This window comes from Rhinopithecus bieti, unplaced genomic scaffold, assembly GCF_001698545.2.
Source record: "Rhinopithecus bieti isolate Rb0 unplaced genomic scaffold, ASM169854v2 scaffold_26607, whole genome shotgun sequence".
NCBI lineage: Eukaryota > Metazoa > Chordata > Mammalia > Primates > Cercopithecidae > Rhinopithecus > Rhinopithecus bieti.
In genome coordinates, this window is record NW_016812346.1 from 1,417,298 (window position 1) to 1,433,715 (window position 16,418).

The window sequence follows — 16,418 nt, forward strand, 5'->3', positions numbered from 1 at the left end:
TAAGTAAAAAGACTGAGGCTCAAAGAAATTCAATAACGTGCCTGAGTCACACAGCCACTGAGTGGTACAGCCAAACTCTGATATGCCTCTCAAGCTTGTGCTCTTACGCAAGACATACTCTTTGTCTCTTATAAGAGGCTTTATCTTACAGCAAAAGAAAGCAGTCAGCTACCATTCTTAAAGATCAGACCCTACTTCCTCCAAGACTAATTCCAAATACAAACGAGGCTTAATTGAAAACAAGTCCCAGCTGGACAGACAAACATTGCCATGAGACTAATTGAGGAAAAGAGAAAACTGTGATTGTTTAGATCACTAAAGGTGGCTGATGTTAGCAACTGTGTCAGAGTGCCTGGATAGCCACCTGTGTGTCACAGCTCTGCTCCTGGGGCTCACTTTTAAAACTTCTTTCTCAATCACTTTTTGGGGTGGCCATGCTGGTAGCCTCCCATCTTTCCCAGCAGGCTCCTGCTATACAGAAACCCATAGTCTACAAACACTTCTGGAGGAACCCCTCCTAGGCTGGAGTATACAACTGTTACATGTTTCTTCCTTTGAATGGAAAACACAGTGGCCAGATTCATGGGTTGTTGTGATGAACATCTCAAGTGGAAATAAACATGTTATTTTCTTTTACTTTGGAATAACGGTCAACTATCAAAAGTCCTTGAAACACTCAAGTTTTAGATTCTGATTGATCAGCCATTTAGTGAGCGGCTACCTTGGCCCAGATCTTGTACTGGGCAGCCACTTTCACATTTGTTGTCCCATTTAAGAATAATGAGTCAATTTCCCATTACTTCACGGCAGAAGATTCAGTTTGCAGCCATATTTGGAGCACTTTGCTGCTCATAATAACAAAACAAATGAAGCTTTATAGCTGACACAGTGCTTTCACATCCATACCTCTCCCAAGACTGAGCAGAGGCAGAGAAGAGATGGAAGCCTTGCCAGGGACAGGTGGTTTTTGATAGCCCCTTGGAGAAGGGGGTTGGCAGGATTGTTAATATAAGGACTTGAGTGAAAACCAAGTGGCACGATAGAAGCTGAAGTGAACCATGTAACTTAACATATTCTCAACATAGATTTCTGAGCCACAAACTTGGAGAGGTTTAAAGATGTGGCAATCAAAAAACCTGCAAATCTACTTTAGTAGTATTTTTTTTAAACTTCCCCACTTTATAATATGGTCCAAGCAGAACCAACACAACATCTAAATATTGCCTGACCCTTCTTGATCAAATCATCTATAGCCCTCTCACATGGCCACACCTGTGTTAAGTTCCCACCATATTTTGTAAGTCTCCTTTAGGGCATTTAGCAGTGAAATTTTTTGCCTATAGAAATTTGTCTCCTTTGATAGGCTTTATGCACCTCATGAATAAGAATAGGTCTTATTCATTTCTGTACCTCCAGTGCTAGCCCAAAGAAGATGCTTAATAAATGACAGACAGGCAGGCAGATGTGCATATGAGTGTAATGAGAGCAGAGCAGCCTGGCTGTACCTGCGTTGCACTCACAGACAGCCCTAGTTAGCGTTTCACAATGGCCATCACAGCTCCTCTGGGTGCAGGGCCTTTTCTAAGTGTAGCTGTAGACAAGATGGTAAGAAAAAGCCCCAAGCCCTCTTCCTCAAAGCAAAGACAGTTGTTTAGGAGAAAATAAGACAAAATAAATGAAAAGCCTAGGGTCCAATAAAATTGACCTACTATAAGAGTTGGAAAAAATAACGCCCTTTAGAATGATACCCAGAAGTGCTGAAGGAAGCGAGGAATAAACACAAAGGTGTTTCCTTTGTGCTAAACAGCTGCCAGAGATAAGAGGAACACATGAGAATGAACAGGAAGCAAGGATCGGGCAAAAAGTTCTATTGGTTAGATTCTGACAGGCCGACATCCACTGACTCCAGCTCCAGAATCCCGGTCACTTTTGAAAGAGGGCTTTTAGATACAGAAGGTGTGGGTTTCAACCCTGTCCCTGCCACTTCTGACTGTGCGACCTTGGCAAGTCCTTTCACCTCTCTGAGCCTCAGTTGCCTTCTCTGTAAAGTGGCAATTCCTAGTGATACCTGCCTCCCTGGGCTGCTGTGGGCATTCGTGTGCTGATGGATATGAAGGCATTTTGCAAGTTGGCAGGTAGCGTGTGAGTGTGTGTGATGGCGGTTGACTCTGGGTGATCAGACCTCGACTCTGTACTTTGTCTTTCAGAGGGTTGCCCTGGGTTGTGCAATGGCAACGGCAGATGTACCTTAGACCTGAATGGTTGGCACTGCGTCTGCCAGCTGGGCTGGAGAGGAGCTGGCTGTGACACTTCCATGGAGACTGCCTGCGGTGACAGCAAAGACAACGATGGAGGTAGGGCTCTGGCACCAATGGGCTCCAGGCGGCTCCAGAGGGTAAGAGGCCCAGAGTGGAGAATGGGTATTACTGAGCTAACAGGCCACCAACACACCAGTCATCCAGTCAGGGGGACCTGCGGTGCAAGCAAAAAAACTGCATATGTGGCTTAGGGGGATGAGTGTGGGTCACAGGTGTTCCATTTGAATCAATTAAAATTAACTAATGTAAATGAAAGTAATTGATATCCAGCAGCCAGTATGGAGGAGAAGGCATATGGAAGAAAGAGGTTTCTAACTATTCAGCAGTAGGATGAGATGTCTGGCAAAGTTATGGGTCCCCCTCACTGGAGATAGATAAGAAGAGACCATCTAATTCTTTATCACAGAAGCTGCAGAGGGACACTTCTCCAGGGGAGGGAGGTTGAGTTACCTTTGGTCAAGGTCTCTTCTCCTCTGATTCTGGAGGTTACCCTCATTGCACACCAGTAGACACCTTTTGTAATAGAAATGGCTTTTGCTTTGGGTTTTTTTAAAGTGCTAGACAGTCAAAGCCCAAGGAAGGAGGTGCTCATCTTTTAGAACATTCATTAGCTGAGAGTGAAGACCTGAGTTCTAATTCCAGCTCTGGCTTTGACTCCCTGTGCATCCTTACACATGCTGTTTGGTGGCTCTGGGCCTCACTCTCCCTGTTAATAAAATGAGGCAGCTGCAGCTGGCCCATAAGTACCATTTCAGTCCTTATCTTAGTCATAGAATTAGCCTTCATTTTTCTGTTGCATTAACTTGGGTAAATACAACCATAATGTGTTCTACTTTCCCACCTGGAAGATACATCAGTCCTTCCTGATTCTCCCACTCGCAGGTGGTTATTAGGAGAATGAAAAGATAAAGATCTGAAAAAAACCAAAACAGTTAACCCTTTCTTCCTAATGATGGCCTAACAGTTGGCTTAGTCCAAACAAGTCTATGTGGCTCCCTAATATTTATACCAAAGGATTTTAATATGTTTCACAGTGTAGGAAATCAATAGGTCAGAAACTCAGCATTCTAACCTTTGGGAATTTTATATTTAGAGGGATTCTCAAACCCCAAAGCACCATAAGAATTAAAAGGCCAAGTATGTGATATTGTGATTTCTGTGGTCTATTTGCCTTGAGTGGGTTTCAGCAGCCTAGAGAGGGCTGTTTCGGAGCACTGGTCTTTGAGCCAGGCAGCTTTCAGCCCTTCCGCCTGCTGCCTAAATCCAGGAGGTAATTGGGCCTGATGCACCCAGGCCCGGGCCCAGTGGAGCAATTGCCAACAAGGAGCTTGTGGGGTTGGCCACAGTAGCTAGGCAGAAACAGAAGGTCTATGTTCTCCTGAGATCTTGGAGGGTTGAAATGTTCCTTAATCAATCTGAAACTTGTGGAGTTCATTAATTTTTGTGCTCCATAAATATCCAGAGTTCTTCTTTTAGAATTGGGCCCTATGCTAGGCATAGAGATAAGGAAGTCCTGTCCCTGTACGCCAGGACCTCAAATGGGGGAGAAAGACCGAAAGTTAAATGCTAATGAACTGTGATAAGTGCTGTTGTAGAGTTATATATTGGTTGTTGTGGGAGTAGGAAAGCAATCTTCAAGAAGGTGACACTTGGATGGGTAGCAGTTTCCTGGAAAGGAAAAGGCTCTCTATTCAGAGACATCATTAATGGCCAAGCCAGGACTAAACAGGGAAGGGCAACAAGCACCCCTGTCTTCAGGCAAGGTAAAGTGCATTTATATTTGCTCTTCATAGGAAAGAGATGTCAGCCTACATTATCTGCATGATTTCCTCAGCATTCCCCTTCACTTTGTCTGTGTAGGCACAATTCCAGTAACTAATAGTAACACTCATGTAATAGAAGAAAAGGGGAGAGGAGCCACCATTCCCTTCTCATGAGTCAAAAGTCTTGGCCAAAGCCTTCAAACAGCTGTTGAACATCTGGGCAGCAAAATAACTGCATATCTTTAGGAAATGTGGGGAAAGAGCACACCTCTCTCCCTACCAGTATACATACAAGTATAGGTTATAGAACAAGGCTCATTGATTCTCTCCCATGAAATGCAATTCAAGTGTATCCTTTGTTTGCCATACTTCAGAGCCAGCCCTCCTAGCACAAGAATGCACCATTGGTAACATGGGGCATGGGCATACCATAGCCCAAAGCCCACAGCTCTGCAGGGAGAGAGAGGTTCTTCTCATAGGAAATGGGGCTGATCCAGACCCCAGGGGAATAGAGCCTCCTCCAGCTGTTCTGCGAGATGAGCCAGTAGGAAGTGGAAAAGATCAACCAGAAAAATCCCCAATTGTGGGAGAATATGCCACTTGCATTTTTGGAGCATGTTATGGGCTGAAATGAGCTTGCACATAGTTTATTCACTCACTCAACCAATGTTAACCAAGTGTTGACATTGTATCAGACCCTGTCCAGGGTACTGGGGCTTCAGAGATAAATAAGACACAGTCCCTACCCTTGTGAAGGTCACAATCTAGAGGGAGAGAGAAACAGGAAGTAATTGCAATGCAGTGGGACAATTGCCAGGATAAAGAAGCATCCACTCATTCAACTGATATCAGATGCCTGGGTGCCTTCCTGGGAACTGTGATGTGATTTTTGTCCCATGGGACTTTCAGTCCAGTCAGGAAGACATCCCATGGGTCATCATGGTTGGGAATAGAATCAGCTGGGAAGGCCAAATTGTTGAGGGTCTTTGACCTCGGGTTCTCAACTATGAAATGAGGAAACGTCTCACCTCAGGGCGCTCTCAGTTCAGTGGGCTATCCACCCATTGCGGGAGCCAAGGGGAAGGTACCAAGGACCCCTGCTTTGCAGGGTGGCATAGATGAAACAACCTTAGAGAGTGGACTGTCACCAAGTGCCAGGGGTAGTAAGAGTTATCTCCACTGGCCTCTTTATTACTCTGAGCCTTGGCCAAATGGGGGCAGTTTTAGTGGAGGGAGAGAGGAAGAAAGGAGCACATGAGTAAGCCATATTTGCACTGGGCTACTTTCAGTTCAGCCAAGCACACCTTTGTAGGGCTCCTGCTACCTACAAAGCACCATGCTCCTTTCCAAGGAGACGTAAAGACCAGTGAACATGGCCCAGTCTTTCTCCCTCAAGAAACTCACAGTCATTTGTAAGAAATTGTCATCCAAATGACTCAGTCTAATGGAAGCAGAATTAAATAAGTGCCTTTATTTCAGCCATGACAGGGTATACAGCATAATCCCAGATAAATCATTCAGGCTGGAGAGAAATTGTGTTAGAGTCTCATTGAGTGGTTGTTCTTAGATGATATGACTCAAGGCTTGGAGAAGGAATTAACAGAGTTTAATGTTGAGTAACAGGATTGAAAGGGACATCAGAGAACATTGACTTTAACTCCCTCCCCTGCATGTTTACAGACAGGACAACTGGAGCCCAGAGAGGAGAGGTGACATCACACACATCATAGTCACAAAGCAAGTCATTACATGACCTGGACTAGATTCTTCAGCCATTCCACATGGCCTTGTGAACCTAGAGCACTTCTGCCTTCTCCTAGTGATTTATACTCCACCTAGAAGTGTAGTGTGAGTACTTACTCAGATTTAAGTAGGCTGCAGCAGTACCACAAAGCTTATGAGAGTGTAATAACTTGTATGTCACTTTACAGTTTGCAAAGCAATTGTGCATCCACCCAATAACACTGTGAGGAATGTGGCCTTATTATCCCCTTACTATTCCCTCATGATAAGGAAAAGGAAGCTTAGCGAGTATTTTGCAGAAGGCACACAGCTGGCCGGTCGCAGGAACTGCCAGAGTATGTGAGGTCTGGTGACATTAGAGCTTCTCACTGTGTCCAGATCTCAGACATACGGCCCATTGTAGACCCCTGTAACCCTTCAAGTTATCTAAGAATACCTGGTTACTCTTCTTTCCCAATTTGCTGGGTTTAAAACAACACAATTTAAATTAAACTTGAATTTCAAGTTTCATTAAGACTGCTACAACAGTGTTTTTAAATGATGAGACAAAAAGAAAACAGCTACACTTTGGGAGGCTGAGGCGGGTAGATCACTTGAGGCCAGGAGTTCGAGAACAGTCTGGCCAAGATGGCAAAACCCCGTCTGTACTAAAAATGCAAAAAATTAGCTGGGCTTGGTGGTGTGTACCTGTAATCCCAGCTACCTAGGAGGCTGAGGCACGAGGATCACTTGAATTTGGGAGGTGGAGGTTTCAGTGAGCTGAGATTGTGTCTGTGCACTCCAGCCAGGGCAACAGAGGAGGACTCTGTCTGGGAAAAAAAAAAAAAAAAAAAACGGAGCTAAACAGTATGACTGAGCCAGGGAGTAGCTTTATTGGTTTGTTTTTGTTTTCATGTATGATTTTTGGCTAGATTTAAACATGGAAACAAGATCCTTCATGTGACTCAATGACCGCCGGTCTCCTAATGCTCTCACCTTGGGCACTGGCTCCTGAGAGGGACCAGAAGGCAGACAAGCAGAGGGGCCCTAACTCACCCACTCAAAGTGAAGCCTCTGTGTGCCCCTCTTGACAAAGAAGGTGTGCCCCATTCATACTGTGTGCCTTGAGTACGTACTTACTAAGTGCAGACACATGCATCTTCTCATTTTACCCACTTATGGGGATGTTTATTCATACCCATTTCAAAGATGGTGATACCATGTCCCAAAGATGCTAAGTCACTGTAAAATGAGGATAATAATGCCCACCTTGCAGGGCTGCTATGAGGATCACAGGTTATATATTTAAAGGTCCTGAGAGGCAACATAGCACAGTGATTAAAAGTACAGGATCTGTACCCAGATTGTCTGGATTCAACTCCTGGCTCCCTGATTTGCTCACTGTGTGACCTTGAGTGACGTACTCAACGTAACTCTAAGACTTAGTTTATCAACTACAGATATCAGTTGTTTCTCCTGCTCCTTTCCACCTGTAATCACAAAAACATGATATTTATTATAACATATGTATTTGTAAATAATTATTTTTAAAAATTGGAATTATGTCCTCTATAAAATTTTACATTCTATTTTTTCATGTAAGATTATGGTATATTTCTCTATATAATATGTTTTCATCTTTTTCATTTTCTTTGTTAAAGTCTGTATTCCAAACTGTTACACACTCTTTGCTAGAAAAGAATCCAAACGTACGTAAAGGAAAACAACAGCCATTGTTGAGCACATTCCTGAGTGCCAGGCACTGTGCTAGACACTCTGCACACATGTCTCCAGCCTTTACAACAAAGTTGCAAGGCACACATTTACATACAGAGAAACTAAGGCTCAGAGAACTGAAATGATTTGCCCAAAGTCACACAGTGGCTCAGTGGGAGAGCTAGGATTAGATTGGAACCTATGTTTTTTAAAGGCCTCCAGGATAAAAACTCCACTGGATTTTAAGCAACCAAGCCTTTTCTGATAAAGGATCTTTAAGCAGCTTCAAGGTATGATAATCTCTTTTGGTGCTCTTGGCCCCATGAAAAAACAATCTTGGATAGATTGTTGCAATAGATAATTGAGAGATGCAACCTAGAAGGAGAAATTTCAGGAAAACTGAGAACAAAGGTCTCTGTCTTCCCTTTTCCTCTTCATCTCCTATTGCTGGAAGGGAGAGTTCACATAAAGCCAAAGAATTTGGTCACCCTTCAAACTATCTCTAAACCACATTTCTCATGATAAGAGACAAGAGAGAAATTGACCTTTAAAAATCTTGTGTTCCAAGGGGAAGATAAAGACTTTGCAAGCCTTTTGAAAGGAGGCACAGAATTTATTATAGCAAATGACAAAATCTTCTCCCTAGTATGTACAGAAGGGGAGACACATTCCACCTTCCACCCACCGGGCCTCCGCAAATGCTCTTGTAAAACAGTTCTGTGGTCAGACTGCAGACAAGAACGAGATAAGGTTGGCTAATGGGTCGTCAAGCCAAGGAAGAGTTAAGCCTGCAGAGAGACTGATAGGCTTGCTATACACTGTCCATGGGGCTGTGAGGTTAAGAAACTATGCAAACAACTAAGGTACAAAGAGCTTACTAGACCACAGATTGTCCCACATTGCCCCAGCCCACACCCCCATTCTCCTTTTTATCCTTGCCCATTCTTCTAGATTCAGTTCAAGCATTCTGTCTTCCAGGAAATAACCCAGCCCCCAGTCTGAGTTGGGGTACCACCTTTGAGCTTCCACAGCCCCTTTTGCTTCCTTCTTCTCCAGTACTCAGTTGTCTCTGTCTACCCCACTACACCAAATCCTTTAGAGGCGTGACTCTGTTTTACTCCTGAACATCCAGTACCTAACAACAGGGCCTGCCAGCCATAATGGGTGCTAAGTGAACGTTAACAGGCATGTTCCCTGTGTCTCTTTTCTAAAGAGAGGGATGAGTTCCTCCTGTAGGGAATGGCTTCCATCACACCCCATGGCCCTTGATGGGCCCTGTCAAGCTGATGGAGCTGTCTAATTTGAGATTCTCACATAAAAAATGCATGCATTTATTCATTCATTCAACCAATGTGATGCTTACTGTGTGCAAAGCACTGTGCTATGCATTTGAGATACAGAAATAAACAAGTCAATTTCTGCCCCCTGTGGAGAGGCGACAGAGCTTGGGAGCCAGAAAATCCAGAGCATTGCTATAAAGAGTTGTCCACTGTGGAATTGTGCCTGACAGCTGGATATACAGAAAGATAATGGACCGAATTCCCAGCTCTGCTCTTTAACTAGCAGAATGATGTCAGGGAAATTACATAACCTGAGCCCCAGTGTCCTTATTCGTAAAGGTGAGAAGGTTGGCCTCACCCCCATCTTTAATAACATGCTCCTGCATACCTTTTACTTCCTGTGAAAGTCACAGCAGGCTGGCCACCAGGGGACATAGGTCTCTGGCGTTTAAAGGCCAGGAGGTGGCCATCAGGCAGGCCCACCGACTTGAGACTATCCCATGTACCCTTGGCCTCCCCGATGCAGACGCAGACACGAGAAAGGGAAATGAGGGGCCTAAGGACCCACCACACACTGGCCACCATTAAGGTCACACAACAAACAGGAAGCTACTTCTAGTCAGTACTACAACTGTTCACTCAAAGAAGGACCACGTGGCCAGCAGAGGACTTGGCCCATGTCTGCGCCCAGCCCCTGTCTCCAGAGCAGGCTCCAGAGAACAGTTACCAGCATGCAAAAGACACTCAAATTTCTTTTGTTGACTTACTCGATCACTCTTTTAAACCCTGGAGCTCTTCAGCAATCCTGAGAGGCTGGCAGAGACTGGTATCCTGGTTTCACAGGAGTAAATCGCATCTTGGGCATAGGAAGGATGTGCCCAGGGTCTCATGGCTAGAGAAGGGCAGATACAGGAGAGAGGCTGGGTCTTCAGGCATCTAGCTTGGATATCTTTCTCCCACGCACCCCTTTCCCTAGTTCTCCAGGTCATTTGACACCTACCTGCAAGGTAGGCATTGAAGAGGGATCTCAGTGAGAGGATGGCAGGGCCTTCATCCTCCAGCCAGAACACATAGATGAAAATGTTAAGAGAAGCCAGCCCTCCATGTACCAGCAGCGTGTGAGCACCACAGAGCTTCAAGTTCAAGGGTCAGGAGTATGTGAACCACTTTGGAGTGTTTCATTTAGTGCCCCCAGATGCTGCCCCCCGCTTCTTTTTTCCCCTTTTCTTTGCCCTCCACTCCCCATCAGGGGCCACTCTTGAGTGCGGCATTGCTGCACCCCTAGCCTCCAGGGCCTGCCTGGCCTTTTTCACATTTTCTTCTGCCTCTTTTCACTGTCACCATGTAAAAGGGGACATGTGTTCAGAACTTTGAGGAAAAAGGAAATTTCTAGGGGAAAAAAATGTTCTTTCCCAAAAGTGGGGGTTTAGGAGGGTTTTATGGAAAATCTGAAGGGAATAGAAGTAAATCCTCTACTTTCCTGATTTTTTTTTTCTGCTGTGATAATGAGAGTCTCTGAATGGGAATAGCAAATATAAAAATGCAGAGAATTTATAAGTTAACCAACTTATGTATAATATACAATTAAGTGAGATATGAAGTATTTGGAAACTATAAATGTTTCCAAGCCACCCCAAAACCAGAGAATCCCCCAAACTGTGTGTTGATGTTTCTAGTCTATCCCAAAAATTACATTTCTGTCCCCACAGCATGCTTTTTTGTCCTTTAGTGTGAATCATCTAAAATTTGTCATCTACCCCTAAGAAAATTAAATTGTGAGCCATTCTCCCTCACTGTAGAACAGCCATATGCACTGTTTCAGGCCACCATATGCTACATTTGAAAATATAAAGAGAGTTTTACTCAGAAGCTGGTCTTGTAAACTGCAGCCTTTGAAAAGAATGCTGTGAGCCCTGCTCATTTGTGTGTCTCATTTACATAGAATTGCCTCCATTGGTGGAAGTTTTGTCCGCAGTTACTACTCAGCAAATATTTGTTAAATCAATGATTAGGAAGCATCACCACAGGAAGGTATAGGCATTAATCACTCCCACCTGTGAAGCATGGAGTAAGACATTCCACAGTGCCACAGCCTCTCATCAGAGCACAGTTTATGTGATATTTCCACTGTGGAAGACCCCAATCTGCAAATCCCCAGAGGCCTCTGCTACCGTAATTTACAGTGCATTGCTATGACCATGTTTATCCACTTCAGTTCTCTAAGGCCCAACTGCATCGTCCAGAAAGGGCTGTCCTGTAATGTGTGTGTAGGGAGGGGCCAGGGTAGGGCAAAAGAGCCTGTTACCAGGATATGGTTCAAGGGAGGCTCCTGGGCAGGAGCTAATAGTAACTATCATTTACCAAGTACTTGCTTAGTTGCTAGTTATCATGCTAAGTGCCTCACATCCATGATCTTGCCTCATTCTCACAGCATCTTTATGAAGTAAGTTTGATGATTCACTTTACAGATGGGAGAACTGAGGCTCAGAGCTCTTGCTGAAACTCTTATTTTCAGCAAAATGGCCAACTAGGTCATACAGAGATTCTCTGATGATAAGGTACAACCATTCGTTGATAAAATTGAGCAAAGAATAAAAGGGAGACAAGGGAGCCCTGGATTCTAGAAACAAGATGAAGCTGATGGGCCAGAGCAGTGGGCACAGGAGCCCAAGCTACAGCAGTCCTGGAAGATGTGCAGGATCATCAGCGCCAGGGAGACTCAGAACAGAATAATTTCACAGTCAGCAGACAGGGCACATCCACAGTGGGAGGTTGGAATTGAGGCCTCGCATAAAGCTGGGATCCTGAAAGGCTACAAGTCGCATGAGAAGAGGACTAAAAAAAGAAACGGTGCCTACTAGGCCAGAAGGATGACATGGAGGCATTTCTCTGCCATAGCTTGTTGGAGGTGGGAGGTGTGCTAAGAGACCAAGCCTATACCTCAAAAGACCTTGAAATCTAAACTGACACACTAGAGCAGTCCTAGAACTCCAACCTAAGAAATCAACCTGAAAAGTGGTCCCAGACAAGCAGTACCCCTGGGGTGGCCAGCTGACGTAATCAGAAAGCCACCCTGGAGGGTTAGTTCAACCACACAAGATTCTCATAGGAAAGGCAAGCCCTCCGAGAATTAACAGAATCATAGAACACACAGGAAATGATTGACCATGAGCTGGAGTCAACAACTACAACGTGCAGAAGGATGACCACTCCCAAGAACTTAACAGCCTGAAAAAGACTATAAAATGAATACACTTTTAAATGACTGAAGAGAGAAAATGATGTGTAAAAACCACAGAACAAGACAAGATCAAGAAAGAAACAGGTGGATTTTGAAAAGTTCCAAATAGCCTATCCAGAAATTTTAAAGTAAGATAATTTAAGTTAATGACCCAAAGAACAAATTAAACAGCAGACCAGACACAAATGATGGGAAAATAAATGAAGTAGAATGGAGATTTGAAGAAATAAATCAGGATAGAATGCAGATAAAAAGATGGAAATTAAGGAAGAGGTTGAGAGACACGAAAGCTAGGAGAAGATCCTTTAAGCATTTAGTAGTTAATTTCCTGAACACTAGAGAGAAAGGGAGAGGGAAATATTCAAAGAGCTCAAAACCAAACTTTGCAGAACTAATGACAGACACGAATACTAATTAAACAGCCATGGTGTGGCCTATCAGTTCCTATGTGGGGGAGGCATGCATGCTGGGTCCCATGCTTGCAGACAGAATCTCAGCCTGAAAGTTCCTCTCTAGAAAATGTTTATCTCATTGTCACAAGACATCCAAGGTAAGTTTTGTGCTTCACACTTGGCTGTAGAGACAGATTGGTGAGTCTAAAGAATTAACCATCCTTCTTTTTCTCCCCTGTTGTGCATATGAAGAAACTGAGGTTTAGAGAAGTTAAGTAAGTTGAACCAAGTCACACAGTTTGCATGGGAATTGGGAACTGGGGTCCAAATCCAGGTAGTTTGCCTGGAGAGAGGGCTCTCTTAAGCACTGCGCATTTGGCCACCGATCACAGAATAAAAGGCTCCATCAAACTCTGGTGTCCTGTGATGTGGATGCTGGATTAGTGGGACAGGACTGACCTGGGTCAGTCATTTATTCATCCCTCAAACCTCTGTGGATTACAGTCACTGTTCCTGTCCAGGTCTGGGCCCTGGGATACTGAAATGAATCAGACAACCCCTGATCTCTAGGAGCTCATCGTTTGGGTTGCAGAGTATGGGGGTCAGGGGACAGAGAGAAAATCAAAATTATAATATTGGAAAGAGACGTACTGTGATGGAAGTTGCCCAAGAGGCTGGAAGAGCACAGAAGAGTAGTGTTTCACTAAGACTCAGAAATTCAGAAATTCATGTTCTCTGCTTAAGAAATAGTTCCTGAAAGTCTCCCCAGAGCTTAAAGAACATTGCATGCCTCAGAAAGAACTGAGTTCAGATTCTGAGTCAGCTTCTTCACTGACTACGTGACGTGACCTTTAGCAAGTTACTTTACCACTTTGAGCCTCTGGTTCCTTTTCTCTAAAATGAAAGTGACAACAGTGGCTACTTCATAGAGGATTCAATGATGCATTCCTTGTAATATATTTAGCACAATGCCTGGCACTCAATGAATGTGGCAATTCATCATCATCATCATCATTTTAATATAGATATTAATAAGAACGACTGTCATTCCTGGCTAACCTCCCCCAGGACTAGAGAGCAGACATCCTTCTCACAGGAAGCAGTTCTTTCCAGGTGCCACAGAGCTGAATGTTTATAAAAGGGTAAAACACAGGCTTCCAGGGACTGCTTTGGTGGTAAACAAGACCAGGCAAGAGCTAATAAAATTTCAAATTAGCCATGACTTTTCACGGCCCTTCAATTGTGCTAGCTGATTTAATGGTCAACGTCCCTGCTCACTGGGATTGAATAATGGAGCATTTCTGCAGAGTTATGGATGAGACAGCTGAATCTGTCATGCTAACATCAATAGCAGAATGCAAATAACCCTCAGCTTGGGCTGTAATTATGTGTTTAAGCGATGTCTGACAGGGGCAGCATGAGAATGTGTGATGGAGCCTGCCGACTGCCGGAGAAGACAGGTGCTTTGCTAGGCAATTGTATCTGGGAACTGGGACAGGAGCCACAAGTTAGGACCCAGATCAATGCTGGGGTGAGGGGAGGCATTCCTTCCATATCTCAGAGTGAATCTAGTAGGTAAGCAGACAAAGGATGAATGGCTCTTCATGTTGGTGAGCCATGTTCTAGGTTCAGGATCAGGAAGGGAAACTAACCCAGAGTTAAGCACTATGATACCATGTGTCAGATACTATGCTAGATTTGGGGACATAATGCTGCACTTTTTATCTATATAACAAATACTTGTATGACACTCACTCTTATTATCCCCCTTTAAGAGATATGGGAAACTGAGGCCAAAGAGTTTAAGTAACTTGCCCAAAGTCACACACTAGTAAGTTTCAGTGCCAGGATTTGACCCCAGACAGTCTATCTCTGGAATCCATACTCTTTATCACTATCTGCCTTCAAGGAGACCATAAGCTTTTCGGCACCATGCAGATATGGGAGAGAAACAGAAAGGCTTTTTGTTACTAATTTATTAAGGAAAAAAACTAGGTTTTAGGGCAATCAAGTAGCTTACCTGAGGCCACACCACTAGCAAGGAGGATCGGGGACACCGAGTCTAGCCAATGCATTTGCAATACTTTGGTGGGCAGCTTCTGTATTGTAAACTCCATGAAGAAAACTAGAAAGGTAGGTGTGTCACTGTTACTCCCACATTATTGAAGAGATGGGGCTCAGAGAGACTAAGTACAGGAACTCGTCCAGGGTCATTCTTAGGGGCCATACTCGGTCTTGAACTTTAGTCTCTGAACATCATGGTCCTCCTACCATAGTACACTGCTTACTTGAATGGGATGAAGTTACAGTTTTCTGGCTTTTTATGGACTGGCATTTGTCACAACCCCTGCTTCACTGGTAAATTCATTCAATTCCCATTCATTTATTTGTATAATAGTTATGTTTTAAGCACCTCCACTAAGTGCTGGAACACAGAACGTATCTGTGTGCTCCCACAGTGGTGGGGAAGTTTGCCAGAGTCACACAGCTGAGATGCAGCAGAGCCCGAATTTGAACCCAGGCAGGAATACATGTCGTTAGACTGTTGCCTGCCGACAAAGCACACAAACTATGACCCTGGGCTTTTCCTGTCCCCCACTTTGGGCACTATCTGCTGATCTCTTTGTTATCTATTTTGAGCTAGTCTGTTAATATTAGGTGCCTGTAAAAGTACCTTGATATAATGAGGCCAAAAATCTGTGATCTGGTGGACTTTCTTTGTACGTTGGGAAGATAGTAGAGCTGTAATACAAGTTCCAGTCCTGAAGAAGTCCATCCTTGTGGTAAAAAGAATTCCCTGCTAATGGCAACTCTGTCAGGGATCTGAAATCATCCAACAAACTCGAAAAGCACAAATATCCCTGCAGCCTCCTCTCCCAGAAAGCAGAGCAGGCCTCCAGAGGGCCGAGGACTCAGCCGCAGGCCACATGCTTACACTGCAGCTGGGAGAGACGCTAAGAATGGCTGCGCCTTCACTCCCAAAGCCAGGCAGTCACCAGGGCTTACAGTTTTACCTCCTAAATGTCTCTCAATACCATCTACTTCTCTTAATTGTCACTGTTGCTACTGCAGTCTAAGCAACCTTTATTTTTCACCTGTGCAACCTCAGTGATGCCCTCTCCTCCTGTCTGGCTCCCAGCTTCCACTGAGGTCCCCTTCGGTTTCAGCAGTGCACACCAGATGAAGTCACCTCCTGCTTAAAATCCTTCAGTGGTTCCCATTGTCCTGAGGGTGAAATTCAAACTCCCTAACCTGGCCTGCAAAGCCCAGCCTGGTATGCCCCTGTCAACCTCAGCAGCCTCATCTGGTGCTCTTCCACTCACCTTCCGGCCATCAGCATTTGAATATAGCATCACAAATGTTCATGTGTTATCTCACTTCTGGGTCTTCATACATACAATCCCTTCTATCTCGATGGAAGGAAAAACATACAGTCCAGACACTGTACACTTACTGTCTGTCTCTCCTTCTAGACTAGTGAGCTAGGACCACATCTGAGTCACTTGCATCTCTTTGGTGTCCAGCAGAGACTTTGGCTTATATCAGCATTTAATAAAGTTTTTTGAACGAGTGAAAACTAGAGAAGAAATGAATTAAGGCATTCTGGATAAACATGGCTGATTGAACATAGCGATATAAACTACATGCTCTGTCACTCCTGCAGATGGCCTGGTGGACTGCATGGACCCTGACTGCTGCCTCCAGCCCCTGTGTCATGTCAACCCGCTGTGCCTGGGCTCCCCTGACCCTCTGGACATCATCCAGGAGACACAGGTCCCTGTGTCACAGCAGAACCTACACTCCTTCTATGACCGCATCAAGTTCCTCGTGGGCAGGGACAGCACGCACATCATCCCCGGGGAGAACCCCTTTGATGGAGGGTGAGTCCAAGGGCCCCAGCTCCAGCCAGGGCTCTCTGAGGGAGAACTGAATCACTCCAGAGCCTCTTTTGGATGAATGGGGGTGGGAGGAAGCCAGGAGAGTGT

At 44.6% G+C, this 16,418-nt stretch overlaps 1 protein-coding gene across 1 annotated transcript in view; it reads left to right on the forward strand.

Moving 5' to 3' along the window:
• Positions 1 to 16,418, forward strand: part of TENM4 (teneurin transmembrane protein 4) — a 562,312-nt gene that overhangs the window by 447,910 nt on the left and 97,984 nt on the right. The window contains exons 15-16 of the mRNA XM_017895920.1: positions 2,208 to 2,354; positions 16,097 to 16,313. Coding sequence (XP_017751409.1) covers positions 2,208 to 2,354; positions 16,097 to 16,313 — 364 coding nt within the window. The remainder of the gene's footprint in view (positions 1 to 2,207; positions 2,355 to 16,096; positions 16,314 to 16,418) is intronic.